Source organism: Mycteria americana, chromosome 3, assembly GCF_035582795.1.
Source record: "Mycteria americana isolate JAX WOST 10 ecotype Jacksonville Zoo and Gardens chromosome 3, USCA_MyAme_1.0, whole genome shotgun sequence".
Taxonomy (NCBI): domain Eukaryota; kingdom Metazoa; phylum Chordata; class Aves; order Ciconiiformes; family Ciconiidae; genus Mycteria; species Mycteria americana.
The window spans coordinates 80483775-80509837 of record NC_134367.1 but is presented as its reverse complement, the minus strand read 5'-3'; the positions used below and the strand labels follow the sequence as shown (position 1 = coordinate 80509837).

The following is a 26063-nucleotide window of genomic DNA, read 5'->3' as shown; positions in this document are numbered from 1 at the left end:
CTTAAAAGTACTTACCCTACTCATTTTTACCCCTGTAGAGTCACAATACAGTAAATAAAAAATCTAATGAGCACAGATGCACATAACTGGCATATGCATGGTAATTGGAAATTAATACCTATTTCTACTTTTCTTATAATTCTTTTCAACACAAAAACTGATGGAAAAAAGTATTTGTCATCTAAAAGCAAGCCAAACAACTGAAAAAAATATCAGGCAGGCATTATAATGTGCTATGTACCTTACTTCTCAATGGCCTGAAAAAGGAGAGCCTGCAGCCTAAGACGCCTGGTTGAACATTCTTTGACCTTTGCTGAAACAACCTCTTCCAGCACCTTGCTTACTTGCTCGTATCTACCTGTCCAAGTGCTACGTCTGGCGCAGTGTCCAGAGCCCACTGCGTCCCCTGAGAATGTCACACCCACCCCCAAGGAACTCTCTGCCATGCTCAGCTTGGAACTCTCTGTCATGCTCTCTGATAGAGCTCAGCTTTACCACTGGAGATGGCAAGGGATAACTCTAAAAATTGCTTTCACTGCTGTGAGATGAGTATTTCCTCTGTCATTTAAATGGAAGGAATAGAACCAGCTATTTTTAAATAGTAGGACTCAGTTCTTTATGGGATTGTTTCCAAGAGGCTGTGGACATCTTCCTGCAGAAAAAAAAACCAAAACTCAACTCTCAGCTTTGAACTAGAAGATTAAAAATAACCATAGCAGTAACAGTTTTTATGGGACATAATTGATATATACAAAGAATTACAGAATGCTTCTTACCTTTTAAAGTTTTTAGATACATTTTGGAAGCAACTTCAAGTGAACCAGGCTGACCTGTGTTTCTCATCTTTACTTGATGTATGATGACAAAGGGAGATAACCTTGGTATAGATAGCATAATTTATTCAGAACTGTAGACAGTGAGACATGCTTGCAGTCATTGCAGATTAGTAACCCCTGTGTGTACATTTTTTATTACTTTAGGCTTTTCTCCACTTCCCACCCTTCATCTCCAGCTTTTACTTTGCCTGTCTTGAAGTAATGTCCTTTCTAAAGGACAGAAACCAATCCCACCAAGGATTATATTTCACAGCCGCATTCTTTATTTACAAGGGGTTTTCAGTGCTCAAGACTTTTTATACTTATAAGATACCTCCGTTGTTTTTATAACTTGATGAAATGTTTATAATGTGATGAAATAGCTTTCAATTCAGAAATACTTTAACAAGGAGAGTTACAGCAGACATTTTAACACCTCCAGGCAGCCTCTAAAACTATCGCAGTTTGGTGAAATGTGATTATATTTCTTGATATAAGCTTTCAAATCAGCTCTGTTTTTTATCAGGAACAAGTCATTTTTTCTTCCCTGGAGAATGACAGGTTGAAACATTCAACTCCGAGTAAATTGTTTTGTTCGGGCACTAAAAGACCCACCATCCCCTCCAGAGCCAAGGCGAAAACACGAACAGGCAGGAGCTATTGTTACAGGCAACCGAGCCTCTGACCAGAGCGCTGCTACGCGTGTGACGGGTAGGGGCAGAGCCCTATCTGTAAGTAAGAGAGGGGTTGTGTGGACCTTGTGGAGCACCTTTAGCCCTGACCCCCATTTTCGGAGGCGAGAGCAAAGCCTGACTAACCACCCTGGGGCACCCACCCAACCGCTCAGAAAGCATTTGCCAGCAATGAGGGGAGGCCTAGTTGCCTCTTTTATTCTTTTACTTCAAAACATGCTCTCTGGGTAGAATAAACCCCGTATTTCAGGCACTTTTCCTAATGTCACCGCCTGTACGGGCAGGTATCATAGCACTCTTCCCAGTGATCTCTCTCGGCTTTGCATAGGAGCTGGGAATTCATCTGAACCCCTTGCTCAGTGCCCAGGTAATGTGATGAGGAAGGAAGCGGACGGGACCTACACACCTTAGTAATTTTATGCAAAACATGCTCGAGAGAAGAAGAATATTTGGGAATTTATCTGTGCAGGAGATGCACACAGCACAGCAGAAGATAACTTTTTGTGAATTTCAATAACTTTTTAAGTCAGGTACAGACAATGCCTCTTCTTCATGTTTGGAACTGTTTTGCCCCAAGCAATGCAAAAATTAGAAACATGCTTTAGCCAAAGTTACTACATTTGACCTCCATTTGCATTGACACTGTTGTAAATTCAAATTATTTCACTCTAAGATCTTAATTTGCTAGAACATAACTGACTTCTAATTATCATTTTTACAACCCTTTGTTTACAGATTTCACCGGTTCTTTGCTGCCATACTATATTCCACTCCTGCTGCCTAATTTCAAAGTTCTTGCTGCTTCGACAGAGCATACCAGTGTTAATACATAACTCATGCATTTACTAAATGGGCAGGAGGGAAAAACAGATGAGCAAGAGCAGGGTAAGCACTTGACTGTAATTATCTGTGAATAGGCTTAGGTTAGCAGTGATAATGGTAGAAATAGATTTAACACGTCAGGCTAAATTCATCCTGTGGGTAATTCAGATCATCTTAGTGCCATTACTTCATGGAAATGTTCGGCCTAAACGTGGCCTTTTCTTTCCCTTTCATCCCTCATTTCTCATTTAAGAAGCAGGATGACACAGCACATAAGGGTATTTACTCTCTTCCCTTAAACTTGATGTATTGTATCCTCATTTTGGCTTTCTCCCCACTTTTTCCCATGTTTTCTCATCTAGGTGCAAGATTTCCCAAGGTGGGGGGATCTGCAATGCTGCCTGGTAGCAGGAGGTAGAGAAAGGGCCGGGGCATTTGCAAGCTGTGGCCTCCGTTCAGCCAATTGTTTCCTGCACGCAGGATTTTGGAGCTTGTGGAGCTGCTCCCAGGCACGTTTCCCTCCCCATGCACTCCAGGCCCCCTCCCCATTCCCCCACCAGAAACACCAGCTCTCCTTTGTGTGAAGGCGCAAGGCGCTCCCCAGGCGGGAGGCTGCAGGCAGGACCCCAGCAGCCAAGATTATATTTCTTCCACATCCCAATTTGCTGGGGGGCGAATCAGAGGGAACACATACAACGTTTTCAAAAAACTGGAAAGGGCAACGCTTTTGGCATGAAAAAAACATGGTGATTTTGTAGAAGAATCTTTCCTGGTTCTACTGCCTCTTTATTAACACTCTAACCCTTTGTAATTGCAGACACTTCCATTATTTGATCTAGGGAAGAACACAGAAATGCAGATGAAAAATATGAAAAAGGTAAACCACAGAAATTCAGACGAAAAATAAAATTTGCATTTGACATCAAAAAAAGCTTAACCACGGAATACTGTTCCAAATATTTCAAAAGTTGATTAGTTTTTGTAACCAAAACCTACCCTTCCCCATCGTCTAGTGGTGTTATTTTTCCTTTTGGATTAAAAATATTTAAGTAAGCTAGAGAGAAAAAGGAAAAAAATAGGAAAATAATATTACAGAAAGTAATTCTAATCAGAGCAAAAATAAACACATACCTGAGAGAAAATAAAATCTAGAGAAAAGCCATCTGAAGATGTGGAACACATCTTCAGAGACAGGAGAGGCCATTACTCCTCTGGGAGGTATGGCTTTGGCAGGATTGTTGTTGTCCTTAGAGGCTGAGAGAGGAAAACTTGCAGGGAACAGACAGCAGGAAAGGTTTTTTATTAAGCTGTGAATGACAATGTGTGTGTGTATGTTTGCCATGCAGAGAACATGTAATTATTTTAGCGTTGTGATTGAAGCCTAGCACAGACATGATTAGCACTGAGAAACGCTGGGCAGGGATTTAACAGCTCTGGCATGGTTTCAAAACTGTCTGAAAGTAACCAAACTTCACGGTTCAAACCGCAGCGTGTGGTTAAATAACTAGACAACTCCTGTGTCATCACAGTATTAAACACTGACAAACCCCATTGGGGAAGAGTTGTTATAGATCTATTCCGTTTTATTTTATGAAGCACATGGAAGCAGCATTGCTGAGACCCCAAAAAGGAACTCATACCAGCAGCTTATGCGCTTTGTGTGTATTTAGCTACAGATACCAACCTGCCAGAGCACCTGTATAGGCAAATATATGTCAAATGGGTCCCATCAGAGAGAACGCGATTTAAACTTCTTATGGCCAGCGGCCATGCCACCACTAGATGTGATCTCAGGAGGCTGTGTAATGAATACAGGTTTGGGCTTGATTAGAGCTTGGGTTAGGAAATCTTGAAACCAAGGGCCCTGGGAACTTGGTCAGAGTTAGAATAAAATCATGAGCCTATAATGATTTCGTGTTACTGAAAGACTCCCATTTCTCTGTTTTGCTTTAGAAGTAAAATGAAGCTTATGACCATTTTAGTAAATGCAGTCCCAGAGAGACTGTGCCAACAGCAAGAGTTACAGCCTCTGTGCTCTAGGGCCAAATTTGATTTATGAATCCATTCTCCCCACCCAGATTCCCCACATGGTTTCCAAAGGCTGTTGATGGAGCAATGTTAAGCAGCTGTGGCTGCTTACGCCCTTATTACCTGAAGGTGCTTCTGTTTCAATGGCAAATGAAAAAACTTTCTCAGGAAGCACATCAGAATCCTTTGGGATGAAAGACACAATACACAGTGCGTATAAGGCACCAGACACAACAGGGCAATGTCTCCTACGTCCCCGCAGTCACATGGCACATCCCTGGCACAGGAGCCATACCTCAATTGCCCACAAGCAGTTTATGGCTCCAGAGCTGTACCTTGGCCTCACTTGCAGCGTAATGTGGTCGATGATCATCATAACAAGCATTTTATTTTTATTTAATGTAAACTGGTGTCTCAAACCTCACCAATTATGTCTATACCTTGTACACAGCTTTTGGTATAATAAAGACTAATTATTACTAATAATGTAACCAATACTGTTATTGGCATATAAGCCACCCTGCAACTTTTAAGTATTTTTTTTTATTGTTTGCATGCTAGTGTAGATAAATTTGATATTTTACAGGTGAAAAAAAAAGTCCCTGTCCCAGAGCTCAAAATTAAACCTGAATTTGCAAGATGCTAATCATGAAAGGGCTAGTATGATGAAGTCCCCTAGTCTCACTGAAGCTGTCGATAATTTTCTAGGAATGAGGCAAGAACCAGCAAAATCAAGCTCTAACATGCACTGTAAACATCACAAAATAAGATTTTGCTTCAGCATGTATGGTAACAGAAAGCAGATTATTATCATTTCCTGTGTAATACCTATGATGACTGTATACACAATGACAAATATACACAAATAATTATTACTCCTGCAAGTGCTGCATTACGGTTGGAAGGTCTCCGCAACATCTGCAGCTGGTTAAATCTGACCAATTTAAATGGAGAACGGAGAGTTCTGCAAATAACCTTTCACGCAAGACAGTCAAGTAATTTTTTTTAAGGCTTCCTGACTATCAGCTCACTGCAGCCACAGCTAGTTCAAACTTTCTTTAGGATTCATTTCATGCCCTCCTTTCTGTTAATATCCCCGAGATCAATCCTTTCTCTAATGAATAGCTGACCTATTCTTCTTTGATTTGCCATTGATTTCCTCTGCTTACCTCCCAATGCTTTGCCTGTTGATTAAATGCTAGACATAAGAATGCCTCAAATTTCTGACTTCTGAGTCATCCTCTCATGACTTGAACAGCTTGAAGCCAGCTTCAGCTCCCTGAGATCATTAGTGAAAACTCCTTTTGTTTCTAGACTCTACAAACAACCCATTTCACTCCAAGCTTAGGTGCTGCTTGTGAACTAAATAAATAGTAGCAACAAAATTATCTCCTATATGCATTGCTAAAATTATTGTAAGAAAAGGAAAGGGATACTTTTTCCAAGATTGTGAAGGCAAACCCCAGCTTCCCCTTTTGCAGTGGGAAATCTTTTTGTCTACATGCAATGCAGACAAGACCATGAGCAAAGACATCTGCTTATGCAAACTTACTTTTGCATGGGGTCCCTCTGACTTTGGCACGACTCTGCATGAGACGCACTTACAAAAGGGGCTCTATTTTCTGAATTTTCTGAATCAAGACACTGGTTTATAAGAACCCTTCCACAAATCCCCCTCTCCAGCTTCCACTTTACAGAGCAAGCTGGATGAAATTGCTTATCTGCACTGCAAGAAGGAGAGCTGAAGTTGACGCTTTGAAAACATGCCGTGGTATTTCCTTGGAACACAGATATCTTTGGTCTCCAACACTTTGATGTCTCCTTCAAAAACAAACAGGCTAACGCTATCTCCATTTTCCTGCAGTTCTGATGTTTCTCAAAATGCAGCTTGTTTTCTCTAAGGTGACACAAAAGGCCTCCCAATCCTAGGAGACCAGCTATGCAGGATAATTACTATACTTCCAATTAAGGTAACCATACATGACATACTGTACTATATTCTATTCTGACCGTGGCTAGACTGGGAGCCTTGGCCACACACAACCCATGCTTTCCTCACCCTCCTACTCAGGTTCTGCAGGAAGGAACACAGCCCTAAGGTGAAAGCCCTAAGGTCTCTGGTGGGAACAACAAGGACAGCAGGTTAACGTGGCGTGCCATGAAACACACCCCTGTCTCAACAGCCTAGACGCGGTCCTTTGCTCCTGTGACAGCTAAAGAACCCTGTCACAGAAAGCCAAGCTATGAGTTTGTAAGCAACTGTAACATTTTCTTTTTCAAATGATCAAGACCCAGAAGCATGCAGCAAGTGTTCAGAGCTGTTGGCTAACATTTCAAGTTCTCCACTAGCTGTCAGGGCATGACAGAAAGTCCTACTGTGATCACTGTGCTGGCCCTGCTGCAGGCCTCATGCATGGTATGGGGTAGGTTAAATAAGAACAAGTTCAATAGAGCCTACACTGGGGCACCAGCTTCCCTGCCCTTGCATTCAATCCTGCAATCCATGCTGGAAAGTAAGTGAGGAGGTGTAGGTGATGATATTACAAGATGCTGACTCCAACACTGGCTGGACCACTCCATGAGACAATCTAATTCACTAACATGACAGACCACTCTTCCAGCAAAAAAAGCTGGAATTTTCTGTCTCTTTAGTGAGTTTGACCAGCTTAGCAGTCTGAAGTGCTCCAGCGCTGGCACAAGGAAGGTGCTACAGCCACAAGCAAAGGGAGTGAAGGAGACAGGAGACTGAAGATGGGAAGGAATAAAAAGGAGAGGACAGTGAGACATCTTTCTATGGGCAGATGGCAGCTGTCATGCCAGCTCAGCTGCCCGTGAAACAACACGTTAGGCACCTCAGAACAGCGTCAGAAACAGCTGGCATGCTGAGAGGGTCATTGTATAAATCAGCCTAGGCTTAACAAAATGACGAGCCATGAAGGACTTAACCTTGGTCATTGGGGGTCACCTCTGTCCATCTAGGACCCACAGCTCTGGAACCATTCCTGAAATGAGGTGCCTACACACTTCCTCAGATAATGAGTAACACCAACATTTTCTCTCAGAAGACCATTGTGAGAAGAGAAAGGGTGGGCGATGAGATGTCCCCCGCGCTCACAGAGCAGCCTCACTATTACAATCCAGCTGGGAAGAGGCAGAGGTAAGTTGTCATCTATGCTGGCAAGGCTGAGATTTTATCCAGTCTTGTGTCCAACCTAAAACACAGGAGAAAAACCTGGGAGCACGGACAGGGACAGGTGATCTGCTGCCCTGCTTCCCTCACCCTATCAGGTGGTCATGTCACACCAGCAAGTCAGGCTCGCTCTTGTGCTCCTTCCTGGGCAAGTTTCAACTCTTTTCCTGTAGAGTAGTGCAACACTGTATGAAAGCCTTCCCACCTGCTCCCTACGCCTTGCTGCCATCCCAGTTCCCATGCAGGCTGCACCCTCAAAAACAACTGGATATGTGGGGAAATTAAGCAGCAGCCTACTTGTGAGGGAGAGGGAGCAACACTACAGAACTTGAGACGATGTTGATCTTCTGTCAGAAATTTACTACATTAAAAAGCAAATTATTATATAAAAGAGGGAGGGAGGCAAGCAGATTGAAAACACGCATGCAACACAGCACCTCCTTCCCAGGTACGTTGCCTCCTGCACACGCAGGCTCCCAGACCCCGCAGGCGCTCGGTGTTTCCAAACCTGACCCCGACTCTTTGGCCGCATCTTTTTACACTTGTTACCATTTCCCGCCCCGCCGGCACTGCCCAGCCAACCTGGTTACGGCAGAGCGACCCAGAGCGAATTCTCACGCCTCGCTGTGATCACTCGTAATTAAAATTTCACATACGTCGACTTTATTCCTGTCAGTGCAGAGCACAGAGTACCCTGCCAAGAATAAAACCGCCCCCAAACGGGGACAGAACCCCCAGCAGCCCCTCCTCCCCCGCCCGCACGCGGACTCCCCCCGCGGCAGTCCTTTGGGGTCCCCCCTACACACAGCCCGCCCGTCCCGCCGCCCTCTCTTTCCCCTCAGCGGCCGAGGCCGTCCGGGACGGCCCGCCACAACCGACCGACCGGCCCGCTCCCCTCAGGGCCGCCCGCCGGCCGCGGCGCGGATTGACGGCCGTGCTCACCAACCCGAGGCCGTGCCGCGGGCCCGCCCCGCCCACGCCCTGCCCGGCTCCACCAATCCGCTGAGGCGGCGGCGCGGTGTGTGTGGAGGGGCGGAGGACCCCCGCGCGGGTCTGCCGCGGCTGTCGGCGTGCCGGCCCGGGGGGCGTGTCCCACCCCACCCCGCCCGGCCCCGCTCCCGCCGCCGCTCCTCCTCCCGGGCAGCGGCGTGCGCCCGCCGCCTCGCTCGCCTCGGCGGGCGCTGGATGCTGCCCCGGAGAGGACGGCGGAGCCCCGCGACCAGGGCTACCCCGCGGTAAGTGCGCGGGCGGCGCCGCGCTGCTAGCGGGGCTTGGGCTCCGCCGCCGGGGCAGCGACGCGGGGAGTTCCCGGGGCTCATGCGTCCCTCCGGGGCTCCTCTGGCAGCGCGGGGGCGTCCCCAGCCCCGGTGAGCTGCCGGGGGACAAAGGACGGGTGCCGGCTCCCGAGTGCGGGGCGGCCGCGGGGCGGGAACGGCACCTGTCCTCGCCGGCCCCGGTCCCGGTCCCGGTCCCGTTCCCGGCCGGCTGTGGGGAGCGGTCCCCTCGGGAGCCCGCGGGAACGGTGCGGCTGCAGGCGGTGCTTTGGACGGAGAGACCCGCGAAGACCCGGGGTGGGTGAACGAGCCCTTTGCACCGTGGACGCGAAGGCGCTCGGAAAGGTGTCTGCCGCCCGCGGAGCTGCGGGGGGATTTCCTCTCGTGTGTGTCTGTGGGTACGCTAGCGGCTGCAGAAGTAGATTCACAACTTTGCCGATAAAAGGAGGTCTGAATTTCGGCTGGAGTGCCGTAGCGATTCCTAGTTGTATTACGTTATCAGGGGATTTTGCCGTCAAAGCAGCGGTGAGCGCAGGGCTGAGGGTGGGTGTCTTTGCGAGCTCGGAGCTGCGGCTCCCGGGGGCACCGATGGTGGGCAGGCGCCGGCTGGAAACGGGAGGCAGCGGGGCTCTGGAAGAGTTTTGGAGTGGTGGCAACTCCTTCGTCCCTCGCCGCCGTCCTCGGCCCCCGGTGGGTCTCGCCGGCGCTGGAACACGAGGTGATGCCGGGGCGCGTCCCCCGCCTCAGCAATGCCACCGGCTGCGCGACGAGAGGCACCTCCGGCACGCCCGAGGGCAGTTGGCCGTGTCCCAGAGGGCTCCCTGGGGACGGAAGATGGCACGGGTCCGGGACGCTTCCCAACAGGCGCTCGCTTGGCTGCCACCTGCCTTGCAGGCTCTGGGGCGGGGGACGCGGCCATGGCCGGGCGGTGCAGGCCGGCCTGGGGGCCAGCGCTGCCCAGCGGGGTGCAGCCCCTGCCCGCTGCAGCACCGCAGGCAGGGCGAGCCGTGCGGGGCCGGCAGCCAGCGCCGGGAGCTGCTCCGGTGCCTGCCGCCGCCGCCTCGGAGACCGCCTCAGGGGCGGGGGGCTGGAGGCATCCGGCGGGGCTGGTCTGGGTGGTCTGACGGCGGTGACAGGCTTGTATCCACCCGCACGGGGAGGACGGGGAAGGAGATGGGTGTCCCGGCAGGTAGATGTGCGCGGGAGAAGGGGTGGGTGTCGAAAAGGAAAAAGCCTCCGCACTTCATTGTTTCTCCACCTCTCGAATTCTTTCTTGGTAACGATTGACAGGGAAAGGCTCTGGGTTGCCTGTGCTGAGAAACCGTCATCCTCCGCATCGAGAGGTGTTTCTCCAGGTGAACTCCCCGGTGGCATTTAAAATGCACATCTGGTGCTTTCCGCCACACCAGGAAACTGCAACGCGCTGCCTGAACTGTGGCCCTTCTGCAGAGAACCGCCGTGATGCCCAGGCCCTGACAATAAATACTTCAGAAGCATAGGGCACTTTCCCAGAGAAAATAATGAGGATGTATTTCTAGCACTGATGATCTCTGGAGTAATGTTTAAAAAAAAACGAAAACCAAACCACCACCACCAAACAGAAAAAACCTCAACAAACAAAAAAAACCCTCCAACTTTTTGGACATTGTTTTCCCATTAATTTGTTTAGCTTTTATCTTGTTTTTTAATTTTTTTAATTTTGTTCCTGGAAAACTTGGAAGGACAACAGAATGCCTTGGCCTCACTCTGTTGTTTATTCCTCCCATTTAATTGTTGTGCACTCTTAATCAAAGCGTTCTGTTTTCAGCACTGGTGATGCTGAGAGTCTGTGTAGTAGCCAGTGTTGTGGCTTCAGATGAGGAATGCCAAATCAGAAGAAAATGGAATCCAAAAGGGGAAAAAAATGTGTTTTCTTGCAGAGATTACCTTAAGAAAATAAAAAGGGGGAGAGGGGAGGGAACAAAAGAAGGGTAAGACAAACAAAAATAAGTCTACAAAATGCTATTGAAGGACATGAGTTGTAGTGATTCTTTTCAGTGGTTTACAAAAAAAATACTGTCTGTGCTTTTTGGACAGTTTTTTTTTTCCCTTAGGGATTTTTGTTGTTGTTAACTAGATTTTTACATGAATGTGACAAACACCAGTGACAACTAAATTTGTCACCTTTTTTTCCTGAAATAAAAAAAATCCTGAAACAAACAAAAAATTTGCATTTACATTATGTTTTTCTGATTTAAGTCTTTTTTGATAGAGGAAGTTTTTTAATAGCAGGTAAGGGCTGTGTCATTTTGGTTTGGGTTTTTTAGGTTTTTTGTTTGTTTGTTTTTAAAAGCAAAGCTGATAGTGCTTTAAAGCTACAGCACTCTTTTCTGTCCCCAACACTGCAGGTAGAAAGTGTATGAATCCAGTGGTTAACTCTCTCAGTTAGCTTTTGTAGTAAAGTCATTGCTCTACTGTTCGTCCAGTGCAAGACAATGTAAATTACTTGCATGCTTACTGTGCTCCAGGGTTACACTTCTTTTCTTGCAGAAAGTCCCGTGCTACGGCACTGCTCCTTGATTATCTTGGTGGTGGTTAGCAGTGGTACCTTAATTCGTAGTGTGTGGTTAGTAACTCAGCATGGACAACTGGTGGTCTCAGCCCAAAAGAAGTCCTCTGACAAGGAGGAGCTGCTCCTTGCAGAATTGCAGGAGGAAGTAATTTGCTTCTTGTTAAACCATTGCTTATGCTTACTTTTTCTTTTTTTGCTCTATTTCCTCTTTTTGCAAAATTCAGCATCACCTCAAAAATGCAGCGCGCTCTGTAAAGCTGTTTTTTTTGTTCTATTTCTTTTTTGAGCCGTGTCTTCCTGTTTCCCCGTCGCTTTGCTGAAGCTGATGTCTGGCAGTACTGCGTGCAGTCTCTGAAGCTGTATCTGATCATAAAGACCCTGCTGTTTGTGTTAATTTTGTCAAGGTATTGGCAGATTGGCGTTTTCACACTTGTAATAGAGGCAAGCTGTGTTCTGGGCGGAGTTTTATCTATTCTTTCTTTCTGGAAGTCTGTCCACTTTACATAAATTGATATTCCTCTCTGCTCTGTATATGTTCAAGACTAGCTGTACACTTTAGGGGGAAAAAGTTAGAAGCAAACTGATGCAGAAGCTGCCTAGTTGGTCTGAATATTTAGACGATGATTCAAATGCCATGAGATCAGCAGTGGACTTTCTCCTTCCTCTGGGGAAGTAAGCCAATTTTTTTTTACCTGGTTATTACTGGTAGCTAAGCTATTCCTGCTCAGCAGAGTTCTTTACATGATATATTGGTAAAAGTGTGTCTGTTCTTATTTGTCCTGCAACTCCAGGTATTGCTTGTGAAGTTATAATGATGCTTTTTTTTTTTTTTTTTTAAATAAAGATTTCATAGTCTGCTTACTTCTAAAACTGTTACAAGATCTTGGTGAGAATAGAAAATGAAGGCAGAGTTTATTCACACTTTTTTTGGACAGCCCTGCAAAATATTTCAGAAGGCTTGGTGATCTGTTCCAATTCAGTACAGCCCAGCTCAAATATAAAAATACCATCACTGTGGAATAACTTCTGCAAAGACAGTCTTGTAGAAGAGTGTCTCTCAGCTGTTGTGCTTAAAGCAAGAGTATAATAGATCCGCCTGGGAGAAATCCTGTTTATAGCCTTGGTAGGCTTGAAAAAATGAATATGTTTCCAGTTGGAGAATTAACCGACAGGCTTTTGGGTCATGAGACCTCGCGCATTTGCAGTTTGCACAATATAGAAAGATGCATCTCTCCTGAGCTGCTAGTAGAGAGAACGGGTCTTGCTGCTGGTCTCCCTGCATTTCCTAAGCTTCCTGACAGTTACAGTGGCCAGGAAGGAAGCCTCAGTCTCCCTTATTTTCAAGATCTTGCTGCAGCTCTCAGACTGTACTTTGCCTCTCCTGTTTCCCATAGATACAAAAGATGAACAGTCTTTAGTAAAGATTGCACTACTTGGCAGAAGGGCGCAGGGCGAGCACTGGAGCACCAAACTGAAGTATCTTCTGTTGCTGTCCTTCACATTGAGGCACCAGACTGTGGCATCTTCTTTACTGCACTCCTGGCTCTGCAGATGTATGCCCATGAATAAGCTTTCTGTAAGGGTCCATCTCGAAAGAGATGTGTGCATGTCTTTTAGTGGAGGCAAGCTTGCTGTTACTGAATGGCTATTCAAGCAATTCATTTCCCTTAACCTTTGCAAGATCTCGTGCAATGCTGTTTTGGTCATCCAGCTGAGAAAACAGAGCTTTGCACTTCTGAGCACGCGTCCTTTGCAGCCGCTTTATGCAAGGTGTAATGGACACTGAAGCTGGCTCACGCCTTGTCCCATATTTTGCTGGTTCTTTCTTATGCTTCTGTATTTACCTAGGCTAGTCGATACCTTCGGTTGCCACTTACTTGTAAATTTTAATTAATGTGCTTCATTTATGAAGCATGAGGAAGCCCTATAAGCGTTTGGTAATCAATAAACAAGGCCATTAATAGATTATGCAGAAGTAAACAAATTCATTGTAATGAGAAACTTCATGTTGGTAGTCAGACATGGCAGTGCTACTGCTTTTACCAATCAATGAAAATGCAGGATCAGTTGATCCATTGCTCTTCCCATGTTGGCAAGAGAATGTTTGTCCCCTCAGGAAAAAGGCATGCTGGAAAGGGATTGCATGCTCTAGCTGCAGACTTTACTGTTTGGGTATTGTTTAAAGCGCGTACATTGCTAAGTTTTCCATATGCTTATGATAAAATAATGTATTTTAAAAGGCTGCGTGTTTTCGTGTACAAAAATTGAAAAGCACTTTCCATCACTTGGACGTGATGGAAAAACATAGTCCCTGTGAGATCCTAATTTGTCCCTTTTTGCCTGGAGCCTTTAATACTCATTGTCTTGTTTCTCTCAAAAGGCTCCTGAATTCAGTTTTGGTTTCAGGGAAAGATTAAGCCCAGATGATTCATGCGGGGCTGTCCTCACAGGGAGCAAACTGCTGAGGAGCTTTTTTCATCCCATGAGAGAGCCGGATGGAAGCATGGCAGCCACCCTGCGTGGTCCTGCCACCGCTGCCCTGCCGTTGCACTTCCGTGCGCTGTAGGAGCATTTCCTTTGGTGCTCTGTCCTCAGCTAAGCCTTTTTCCTCTCCTCGAGGACTAGTTAGCAGCAGTAAGGTCTGATGTGAGCAGAAAAACACGAGTCACTTCTACTTGGCTACCAGAGAACGCTGCCATCCCTGGGTAAGAGAGTTGTGCCCCGTCTTTGAGCTTAAGGACTAGGGCAGCCTACAGACAGAGTAGCATAGCGGCATGGTCCCAGGTTAGGAATGGGTGTCCCCGGGAATTTTGGGAGGTCCCTTCTACCTGAGCACGCCGGCCACGTTGTAGGGAGTGCAGAGCAGAAGAGTTACAAACTCAAGAGCACGGTTCATGTTCTAGCACTCACTCGTGCTGCTTGACGTGAGGCAGGAAAACTTTGCAGCACAAAGGTGGAGTGTGGGCAGTCATGCCTAACTAAGAGCTGTGTCTAATCCTGCAATGAAGACTAATGAGAAAGCATTTTCCTCTCTATTGTTAAAGCTCGGTGTCACCAGGGAGTGCTGCTTGTACAAGAAGAAAGGAAAAAGGATGTTGGTTGGTATCTAAGACTAATGCTCAGTGATTTCCCCATCTGTCCCAAAAGGTACAGGGTGATGGCTGAGTCTGCTAGGGCTTCACAACCCTGGAGTTTTTGGACGCATCTCCCATTGTACCTTTTGAAAATCCTAGAGGAAAGGTGGGAGCCGGGCCCACGTCCCATCCCTGCCAGAGGACTGCACTCAGATCTAATGGGCGTTGCTAGCAGACGCAGAAGGCCTGCTGCGGTTGCATCTCCCCCATCTGTGGACTGAAAGCCAGCTGTCTTTGCTGCCAGTGTTGCATCTGTCCTGTAGCCAAGCTGTGTCAGTTCTGGGATCCAGTTCTTCAGAGCACACAGGTGACTGGGAGGTGTCTTGGTATTCCTCATTCAGTGGCTTTGAATAGGGGCTTCCTACTAAGTAGTGCTCAGTGTTTGAAGGCACGTGTGTATTCTAGCCCAAAAGCAGTGTGTGGACACCAAATTCAGTACCTTACCTCCTTGTAGCATCCTTGCCCCCGGATGTGTCCTGCTAGTCCTGGAGTAATGCTGAGGCAGATACATTTGAAAAGTCAATGTGCTTCTGGGAATTCACTGCAGGACACGACCTGGTTGTCCTGGCTGTTGATTGCAGGTGGCACTTTTCACATCATCTGCAGCCGTGACATAAAGCTATTTAGCTGCAGTCTTGTTTTCTGCCCTGACAAGCAACCTTTTTCCCCCTCCCTCCTGATTGATGCATCTTTCCAGAGAAATTTTCATCATTTCAGGGGATAGTCAAAGGAAGGTGGGCAGATTCTTAAAGTTGCTGGGAAAGGCTAATACATGCCATCATTACATCTTTTACTCGCTCAGGCTCCTCATTAGTCTGTTTTGCAGATAGTACTGGTGCCCTACAGTATGCCTCTGAGGGGACAAAATACCTGGAAGGTGAGGGAGGTTCTCTGTTCTAAGGCCGTGTTTCATCATGAGTACGAGGCAGCCCAAGTGTGGGTTGCTGCCAAAGACAGATTTGTTTCCAGGCAGTTGTCTGTCTGTCTTGCTGCAGGACTGCCTTGACTAAAGCTGCTTAAGCTGATTGTGAAACTGCAGCCTAAGAGTCTAGTTGTCTTAGAAGCCTAAGACATCTCTAGATAATGTCTGGAAAATATTAAGAAGAGTCTTAACGCTTCTGGACCATTTTTGATGGGACTCCGTAGGGCCACTCTGGTCAGGTCTCATCAGGAAGATGCTCAAAGCTCATTTTCTGTCAGCTCTAGCAAAACCAGCTTTCCTAAGGTGTTTTACTGTAATAAACCTTACAAAGCATGTTTGCAGGTGTTTTTGAGAGAAGCACAGAATTACCTGTGCTTTTTTTTTCTACAGAGGAGGACTTTGTTCTGTTTTGCTGCTTTGAGTTGGTAGGTGATTGCTCGTTCATCTATTTGCTTTATCCCGTTGAGATGTGGCAGTACCTAGAGGTTGAAATCAGGATTAGGACCCAATTCGCTGTGGTCCCACAAACTGATGCGTAAAATACAGCGGCGCTCATAAGGCTACACGAACCCACGTGCTGTTTGGATGGGACCTGCTTCCAGACAGGCTGGCCGTGGCACGGCCCCAAATTCAGAGGTGGCAGGTCATCCTCGTGCCGTCGTGTATACGGGCTGCGTGAGGTGGTGTAGCTAGCCATCCTGGTGATAACCTAAGCGAACAGCCTCCTTTTCCTCCTCCCTCGGAGGGCTCTGCCACTCTGACCCTCCTGCTGGGGCAAACCTCAGCAATTCCTGCTTTGACCCAGCAAGCGCTGAGGTTCTGCCCTGGTGCTGGGTGGCAGCTCATGGGGCCGTGGAGAGCGGAGACGAAAATTAGGCGTTTTCTTAATGAAATTTTTAGGGCTGTGTTTGAGCTGTTTAGTCAGAGGAGTCTCGAAATTAATGACAGGCGTGTTTTCCAAAGCTTCGCTGCACGTGTGTTTAGGTAAAATAAACAGTGCTAAATAAGCTGTGCCATCACTCTGGGCACTAATAAGCCTCCTGACTGATACCAGAAGAATACAAATAAATAGAGCCTTTGACTGTTTCATTGATAGGCTGTGGGGCCTTTGACCAAGCAATTACATCTCAAAATGCACTCCTCCGGGAGCTGAAACATGAAGTGATGTTATTTAAAAAAAAAAAACCAAAACAACAAAACCAAACAACCTGTAGGGTGTCCCAGAGGCCGATGATTGACTTCAGCTTTTATTAATTCATCTGCAGTGCATTTGCTGGAGCTTTTAGGGTTTAATTGAGGTTAAGAGGTTGGAATCTGTGGTAAACAAAAGAATGGCATATGGGCAGTCTGAAATTGTGTATGTTTAAGTAAGAGCATTCCTTCTGGCCACTTGTTTTCGTTGGGCAGTTACTCTTGGCTCACAACTTTTCTTTTAACAAAAAAAAAAAAGTGTAAACATGCAATGCTAGCAAGTTAATGATTTATTATGTTTTATCACATCCTAACATCCCTCTAAAGAAGAGAAGGCTGAGCTGAGCTTGTGTTTGACCTCCCCCTTCAGATTAAGGACATTGCTGCTTTAACCTCTTACCTGCTGTGGCAGGGTCCACAAGCTCATTTGGTTTTAAACGTAAGAAACCTTCTCCCTGTCCTTTCTCACTTCCTTGCTCCTGGGGTCCACAGTTGTTCTCTTAAAAATTCAAATGGACAAAGCAGGTGCGAGACCAGAGGAACAGCTTTCCAGAAGCTTTGTTTTATAGAGGCTATGGGGAAGTGGGATTCAGTTTCTTCAGTTATCCACAGAAAACTGTGCACATGTTTTTTATGGTTGCTTCTTTGTCTTATTTTCAGTTCTGTTATGAGCTGCGTGATCTTCGCTGAACGTGATCTCCCCTGGTGCGAGTGGGAATGTGCACCAGCCAGGGCAGCGGTTTGACAATTCAGACAAACCTCCTTGTGTTGGAAAGTCTGAGCTCATACTCCAAGGTCTTTATGCTGTTGATAAAGTTTATGGCGCATATGACATCAGCCAGCAATAATAATGGTGACCTGTTGCCCTCGAGTCATTCTGTAGACATCTGTAATTTATATACAGCTGTTAGTAGTGTGTAGCCTGGAGCCTAAGAGAGCTCATCAGTATAATTATATTGATAAGAGAGGATAAATCAGAGTTTTTCTCTTAATATTTCATTTAATAGAAGCTTTCACCTGTCCCGGGAAGTCAAATGTGTCTTTCCTGCTTGCTTATAATTTAGAGCAATCTTCTTTTTAAAATCCTAGTTCTTGTTTAATTAAATTCTGATTTTGAAAAAAAGAATAATAATAGCCTTTAATAATGCCCTCTTTTCATGAATACAATAAATGCATTTTTTTTGTACTTGTCTCATAAGAGATGTTCTACATAAAGAACTTGTATCAAAATGCTTTATTAAGAAGTGTTGTATATGCTGGCTCAGGGAAGGAGGTGCATGGAACAGCTTTTGTACTTGCAAAAGGACACTTATACATCTTTTTCTTGTATTTGATTTAAAAAAAAAAAAACCTGTAATGTTTGAGCACGGAATCGAAGGGAGAGGGGTAAATCCAGGTTCTTTTTTCTGTATTGCACTTTGTTTTCCCGTGACGGTTTGCTTTTCTGATCTCCCACACAGGAGTTTGATTTTGCCATATTTTTCCCCTGAAACAGGACAAACATGACTTTAAATACCAAATGCTTTCAAAACTTACATGGAATGCACACATGTACGTGTGCATATATGCATGTCGTGTGTTAGCATAACATGACCTGCTTCCTTGCTGCTTATGATCCCTCGTCCTTGAATCCATTTTGGAGGGTGAAGGAAAAGCCCGCGCGTCCCTTCACAGCCTGTCCCCCACAGGCGACCTGTGCCATGGGTGGTGGGAGAGGGCAGCGCTGCCAGAGCCGGTGCGTTTGGCTGCCCTTGCTGGGGTACGTGCCCGTCCCCAGGGGCACAGGGGGCTTTGGGCAGGCATCAGCCAGCAGCACCTCTGTTGCTGTGCCGGTGATGGGTGTCTGGGTGTTGCTGGCCAAAGGGAGTCGTGCCAGGGTGACTTTGGGGCAGCCAGGGTTTGCTGGCTTGCATCAGATCTTGTGTGGGGATGGAGTGGACCCCGTAACTGGTTGGTATTCTGCCAGTTCAGGTCTCTACCGGTGTTCATCCCCAACCTACCCTTGAGGACCCTCTCCCCTTCCTTCTGGATTCATCAGGTGCCATGGGATGCTTCCTTGCCCTGGAGAGTCTTGGAGCAGAGGGCTGTAAATAAAACATCACAAATTGTGTATAACCTAGCTATAACATGAAGGTGATGTTGGGTACTGTGCTTTTGGGTGTAAATTGAGTTTCTGTTTCTTATTTCCATTATTATCATAACGTCAGCTCTAAGATGCTCGTGCAGCTAGGGCTCAGCCCTCAGGAGGAGGCTGGCAGTGCTCATCTTGCAAAAAGTACGAAACGGCAGCTCGGCCTTGTGAGTTTATGTGTTTACCTCCTCCTTTGAGTTGTGGTGTAGAGGATCTGGGTTCAGCAGTTTCCCGGGGAGTGGGAGCAGAGAGAGGGGGAAGACAGCTCAGAAGAAGTCCTCTGCACTGGCACGTGCCTGCTGACAGCTCATTGAAACCTGGCAGTGGGCAGGAGCGAGGTACCCAGTTGAAGGACGGGGCTTTCTTCCCCTCCCTCGTGGGCATTTTCGGGAAGTGGTTCGTGGTGTCATCTGCCTTATCCCTTACACACGTTATGAAAACCTCGAGTCTGGCTTGTTATTCTAAGGAGACCCGATTGCGTTACGGCACTCTCCTGGGACTCATGGGCTATTTAAAGTTCGACTCTGCCCAGTTTGTGCTGTGATGCCGGTGGAAACGTTGACTGTGGTGCTGTAAAACGGATGAGTTTGTTTTTTTTAAACAGCGAGGAGGAAAAACATGCCGTCAAACATGTGCCGTGGGCTGCTCCCAGTGCCGGCAGGAGCGTGGCACTGATGCTCTCACCTTTTCGGCAGGTGCGTGGGATGCAGGGAGCCTGACGCCTGCCCGGAGAGGAGACCCTGGCCCCCACGGAGCTGCCCACCATGAGCAGGGCGCTGCTGGCCGGCAGGATGCAGCCGGAGAGCCGGAGCGTCTGCGTCTTCCTGCCCACCCGGGAGCAGCTCAGCCTGGCCGTCGGGGTGAGTGGCCGGGAGGTCGCAGCAGCGGCTGCGGTTCAGTTCTGTTAGCGCCCATTGTCCTCCCCAAAGCCTGCTGCTGGTCTGCTGACTGAAAGGCTATTAGCCAGCTTAGGGTAATCGGTGCTCCATTTTCTAATTGGGCAGCTTCAACTCATTTGCAGAGTTCCTTAAAAGTCCCAGTTGTGTTTTTGGACAGGGGGTCCCCTCTGCTCTTTTTCTGTTGTTATTCCTTTTTTTATTCTTTCTCAGTGTTTTTGCCACTAATAATAATCTAGCGATTTTTTTTTTTTTTTTTTATAAAATTGAACCTGAAATGCCTTGATGACTTAGCAAGCATGCCCAACACCATTTGAGCATGCTTGACCATTTCTCTGGTGTTTTAGCTATTTCTGGTTTTGATAGTCTGCAGATCTCTTCAAAGACTCTAAGGCAGAGTAAACAACCATTGAGGGTTTTTCTCCCTCCTTTGAGTACTTGTACACAAAAAACCTAGAGGTAAGTAACTTCATTTCTTTGATCATTGCCTCAAATGCCAAAGTGTGTGTGCACAAGTGACAGCAGAGCCGGGTCAGCTGGCAGCCCAGCGTGGCACGGTGTCCACCGCGGCGCGGTGCCTCTTTGTGCAACGCCGGCTGCTCCTTGAACTTGTGAGAAACTGAGCTGACAGAGGCACTTCACGATCAGACGACAAGCTAGCCTCAAAGATAAGTGCTCTCTTGTGAGCGTGTGCATGCACTCATGTGTGGGCTGGGGAGGTTTTGCTTTGTTTTGGGTGGGGTTTTTCTCCCCCCTCTGGGATGGGGAGGAGGAGAAGACAGTTGAGGTGAACTGTTATTTTAAGCACTTGATTGAAACGGTGGCTTTTGAAACTGTGTATGCTAATCTTCAAAATTCGCGTAGGAATTTTCCTACCTGCTGTGCTGAAGTGTGGCATCGTTGACTGAAACAGCTACAAGGGCTGGATGGAACAGGGCTTTAACAGCAAAATCTGGGCGCTCTGCTTCTAGGTTACCGGTTCAAACCGAGCCCATCTACTGCCCCAGAAGGCTTTTGCAGTCTGCTGGCTTTTGTGCAAGCCACAAAACGATGATTTAATTAAGCTCTTGGCGGCAGGTGCACAGGCCTGGGTAATGGTATGTTGCGGCTGAGCCTAAGTCTCACCTTCTTACAGCTTTTATCAGGGAGGCTAAAGATCTGAGGTAGCGGAGCCCACCCTGCCGCAGGGGAGGTGCGAACTGGGGTGCAGGAGGGCAGTGTGCCAGCAGGGCTGATGCCGTCACCGCCCCTCGCTGCGCCCGTGCCTGAGCTGGGCACGCGGCTGCTCCTCCACCGCCGGGTCACGCTCCGCCGTGTGAAGTTTAGGCAGCGCTTAGACCATACGGCAAATCCTGGATACCTGCAGTTTATCATAGAATCATTTGGGTTGGAAAAGACCCTTAAGATCATCGAGTCCAGCCATAAGCCTAACACTGCCAAGTCTACCACTAGACCATGTCCCTAAGTGCCCAAGAAAAGATCTACAGATCTTTTAAATGCCTCCATTGAATACTCCAAGGGTATTTAATAAGCACAAGAAATGGTCTTTTGCATTGAGCGCTGGCAGGGACGGAGGGAAGGCACTGTGTGTCCCCCATTGCTGCCTGCTGCCCCTCCAAAGAGTCAGGGCGCCTTGAGCATCGCCGCCTTGTCCTGCCGAGGGGTCCCTGCCACAGCCCCCCTCGGTAGCCCTTTTAAAGACACTGTCCCTCCTCGCTTCCGCTGCCCCTTGCTTTTGTGGCTGGGAAGCTGGGAAAATGTGTATGTGGAGGTGCCTGTGTGTGAAAGGGAATAGCTGCCTGGGCCAAAACATGAGACCTCAACGCACAGTTGTGTCCTCATTGCATAGAGAGTGAAACATGACCTGTTACAGCTGGGCAAGTCACCAAAACCAGCTTTTCATTTGGTTTCTGTCTTTACCACAGCACCCCTTCAAAACAACAACAAAAATTAAGATTTCGCAGCTGGAGAGATGTTTGGTGTTTTTTTTTAAAGGAACATCAAGGCAATTTTCTAGTGATGTTGGTAGAACCCAAATTTAATTAGCACAACCACAGATGATACTTTGTGCATTTATTAGAATAATAATGCCACTACTTAAGATTTCCAAAGCCTTTTAACCTCTTCAGTGTAGAATGCAAATACTAAACAAGCTTGCAGCTCAGTGAGGTAGGTAGGAGTGGTTATCCTTCCAGCAGAATAAATTATAGATCCTTCCCATGATAAGCACAGTGTTTATGCAGGTAATTCCTTTCTCCCCCCTCCCATATAAATTCCACCCTTCCAGATAAGAGTTTACCTATCTGTGTTTTATGTGGTCACATGTAGATTGTAGCCTGCTCTTTAAAATGGATTTGTCTTATGCCCTTCACAGATAGTGCTGTTGAAGAGAGAAGAGCAGGAGCCATTTTACAGTCTCTTCCCCCATAATCGGGTATCTCTTAATTAACTTTGGTGTCCACCTTTCTGGATGTATAGATGAATTTGAGGGGATGGTAAGGAGGAAAACTGTCTTCCCGGGACCAACTGAGAACGTGAGGAGAAGCAGAGCAGTGAGGAGAACTAGTGGGTGCCGCAGCTCACCAGCACTGAGGATGGTGAGGCGAGGTGGGAGGTTTCTGCTGGGGCGAACGGACATCAGAGCGCAGAGCAAAGCGGGCTGCCGTGCTCCGGGCAGCCCCAGTGCGGAGGTGGAGCATGAGCAGCAGGGAGCTTAAGCAGGCTGCGAGTGGGAATGGTGCAACTAAAAATTGTGTCGGTTGCACCAAACATCTTGTGGTATCCAGTTTGTTCAGTTTTGTTTATCTGCCAGCATTGTGGCTTATCTCCCTGATAGTTTTGAACCTGTTGATCAATATCAACTAGTTTTTATGACTAGGTTTCTGAAAATTTTCTGGGGTGGTAGCAGCTGACTAAAGGAGACAGACCTATGCTAGCGAAGGTCCGGCTGCCAGCAAGGGGAGCAGGGCAGGCAGCCGCCCTACCTGTGTTTGGGTGGTTCAGAAGCAGCCACAGCAGATGTTGGTCCTTGCCTAACTGCTGGAGAAAGGGTGGGAGCGTGAGCAGAAATTTTTGGAGGGGAGGAAGCCTGGTGAGGCCCTGTGTGTTGGTGAATGGCAAGTGTAGGTCTGAAGTCTTTCAGTTGTTCTGTGAGCAGGAGAGCTGATGTTTTAAAGCATATGGACCAAGAAAAATAGAGATAAGGTAACCAATACGTGTGAATATTTGCACACAGATGACCCTGGAGTAATAGTTACCTTCTGTAAACTTGCACTCAACTTCACTTTGGACTAAATTTCATGTGTAAAGAAGCCCTGAATCTGACATGGTGTAAAGCTGAGTATCAGGGGAAGGAATGGTTCATGGTGTGTCTGGGATGGAGCTTGGCACAGGAACCATGTGCAAAGGGAGGAAAGGCCAAAGAGAAGTGCACAGGTGAAAAATGCAAAGGGAAACGTTGGTTGCTTTGAACAGAGGGGAAGGCAGGAGGAGGGAACAGCGATTGCATGTGTCCTCGCTATTGCATAGCCTTGAAGGCTGGGACTAAAACTTGGTACAGAAGGGAAGTGCCAAAAGGAGAATGGACAAGGTGGTAGCTCACATACCTGCTTTGCAAGAAATCTGTTTAAATCACTGCTTTAGAGCGGAGTGTCACAAAACATTGAAGTGCCCAGTTCCCTAGAACTAAGTATCTTAAAGCAGGTTTTTCTTCCCTTAGGTGTGAAAGCATGCCACTTACAAAATTCATCTAATCATATACCTTTTACATAGAGTCCTGTGCTGCCAGTGACTCTTATATGCACATAACCATTCTGGCTAGGGCTAGGTCACCTCTTCCTTAGTGAGTCCTTCCCAGGTAGGAGAACATGCTCAGAGCTTGCTTCCTTGAGAAAGGAGGCAGATCTGTGCCCAACTTTCCCTTCCAACTGCGTGTTCTTGGCGTCTGCGCAAATACTGCATTTAGGTGTGAGACTGTAAGGGTGCAGCCTCACACGGAGACCCGTAATACGACCCAGATGTGACTTTGGGTCTCAGAACCGTGCACTACCTCCTCCTCTCCCAAAGCACGTATATGCATACGTGTGTGTGTGTATTGGTGTAGTGCAGGTTTCAAAGCTCCCAATAAAGTGGCAGTGAGTGGCTGGCTAGTGGTGCCTTGTCAAGTATAAGAAAATGAGTACTTAAACGACCTCCAGTTTCCCATTGTCCATGTCTAGTGACATGGTACATCCTGGGGCAGGGAGGGGAGCGCAGCCAGTTTCTGGGGAGTGTGGCACGCCTGCACTAAAAGGGTTTGAAGAATTATGGTGGCGATTAGTTTGATGGCGGTGATTAGTTTGTAGGACAGTTCAGTAGTCAGCTTCTGCCCCGTCATCTTTGCTACTGTGAAGGTAGCACTGCACTGTCCCCCCTCGGGAAGGCTGCTCCTGCTGCTGCTCATCTGCATCATCCAGCAGAGGCGTAACGAAATTCAGAGGTTCTGACCCATTTCACAGCTGCAGCTGGTAGCACCCAGGGCTGGGCTGAGCTTGTCTGTGTTGGTGGTGTTCTGCTCTCCCCACCTGCTCTTGCTCAAAACTCCTTCCCCTATGCCTCTGAGGGTTGGGGTTTTGTTTGTGCCTGTGGTTGTCTGTCTGTCTGTGCTCCTGGGGTGGTGCGATGGGGCAGGGGGAAATGAGGCTATTTAGTGGGGGAATTTTCCCGTCATAGTACACATCCAGGTCTGCACATGCAGGTAGCCAGAATCACGCTCTTGCTGGAGCAGCCTGTGCTCCCAGCAGTCCTGCTAGAACAGTGCATGCAGTAGCTGTGCCACAGTGCCATGGTTCTCTCTTGCCCTGTGCCGCGTTTGCAAATACTACCCAGCCTCTGGTCCCCTGCGCGAGCGTCTGCTGGCAGCTCTGCTTTCCCAGTGCTTCCTCAGTGCATGCACAGCTTACGGGGGGCAAGGGTACTGGAAAGTCTGTGTGGCGTGGAAATGGGCAAGAGCTTATAGGCCATTGGTGACAGCTTCAGAAGATGAAGATGTTAATTGCTGTGTGACCAGGAGTCAGCAGGGGACAGAACAAGCTCCTCTGTGTGGGGTACAGAGCAACCTCATCTCTAACCCACGAGCTATTTCTGCTCAAAACATGCAATCTTGGGTTTGTTTGTGTACTTTTGTTTTTAGTTCTCCTGAATGAAAGTTCTCTCTTTGTTTTTTCTCTAAACCTCTCAAAAAAAAATTCTGCGAGAGAGTAGTATTTTCATTTCTGTGATTACAAACACGCTTTCTGTAAGAGCACCTGTAAATAGCCTGGTAGGTACTGCACAAAACTAGGGCTCCAGCAGTGCTCCAAATTCTTATACAAAGGTGCCAATAGATAGGAAACTTTAAATTCATGTCTTACTAAGCTGAGCCACTTTGCGCTGTGAAGGAGGGAGAACGACATGTTGATTATTATTCTGTGATAACAGCAATAATAATGCTGAAAACAAAGCTTGTTCTGTGGGGTTTTTTTGCTGCGGTACCCAAAAATGTATTGGCCAATGTAGAGAAGGAGAATTGCTCAATCCAGGTGTGTGAGCCATCTGTAATGTTGGATTGGTTGTTTCTTTCAGGTCAAAGCCACTGGACAGGAGCTCTTTCAGCAAGTTTGTGATTTAGTGAAGATTAAAGAGCCTCACTTCTTTGGCCTCAGCATTGTTAAAAGTAAGCAAACTCAATGCACAGAGCAAATAACTTGGCAAACATCCACAGACCCGCTTGTGTATTTACAGTGTGTGCATATATACACAGCAGCCGTGCCTGCGGGGAATTTGATTGTAATAAAGTCACAAAGTATGTAGATTATGCACAGGCTTCTCGGGGCTCTTTTGATCTTTGGTATGTGGGCAGACAAATTGGGAGAAGGGGGGGCTTTTGTTCTCCTCCTTTGTTCTTACGTTCCAACTCTTTGTGGGGTTTTCTTTCTCTCCTGTAGCCGAGTTGCTAGCCCACATATTTGTCACTGAATTCAAAACTGTCAGTAGTTGAACAGGAGGTGAATTTTAAAAGGACTTTGGGGCTGAAAGTGTTACTTATCTTCTGAAGTCACAGGCAAAGAATGTGGCACCAGGGGGAGGAAACTCAAATGGTTTGAGGGGACTGAATGCATGTGTGGGGGACATTGGGTTTTGAAATATTGCATGGGAAATACAAAACTCCTTAGTCTGTGGGTTGAAGTCCAGTCTGCTTGGTCCTATGGCTTAGTATTGACCAGGGAACAGTGTAAGAGGATGCCTTAAAGGAGCAAACTGATATGAGATATTACATTTCTAGGATGGTGTGTGCATTGGCACCCCCCCACAACTCTTAGTAATTAGAAATGGATCTGTTGTCCTCCTTATCCTGCCTCCCCACATCTCCAAAAGCACGGAAAGGACTTTTCTTCCCTG

The 26063-nt window shown here is 47.2% G+C and overlaps 1 protein-coding gene across 4 annotated transcripts in view; it reads left to right on the top strand.

Moving 5' to 3' along the window:
- The first annotated feature begins 8662 nt into the window (after positions 1-8662).
- Positions 8663-26063, top strand: part of FRMD1 (FERM domain containing 1) — a 42960-nt gene continuing 25559 nt past the window's right edge. For 3 of the 4 annotated variants that reach the window (XM_075495809.1, XM_075495805.1, XM_075495807.1), the window contains exons 1-3: positions 8663-8782; positions 19446-19610; positions 25248-25338. In XM_075495809.1, coding sequence (XP_075351924.1) covers positions 19515-19610; positions 25248-25338 — 187 coding nt within the window. In that variant the 5' untranslated portion in view covers positions 8663-8782; positions 19446-19514. Of the gene's footprint in view, positions 8783-12766; positions 12879-19445; positions 19611-25247; positions 25339-26063 lie in introns of all 4 variants that reach the window. The other variant, XM_075495806.1, reaches the window with a different exon arrangement.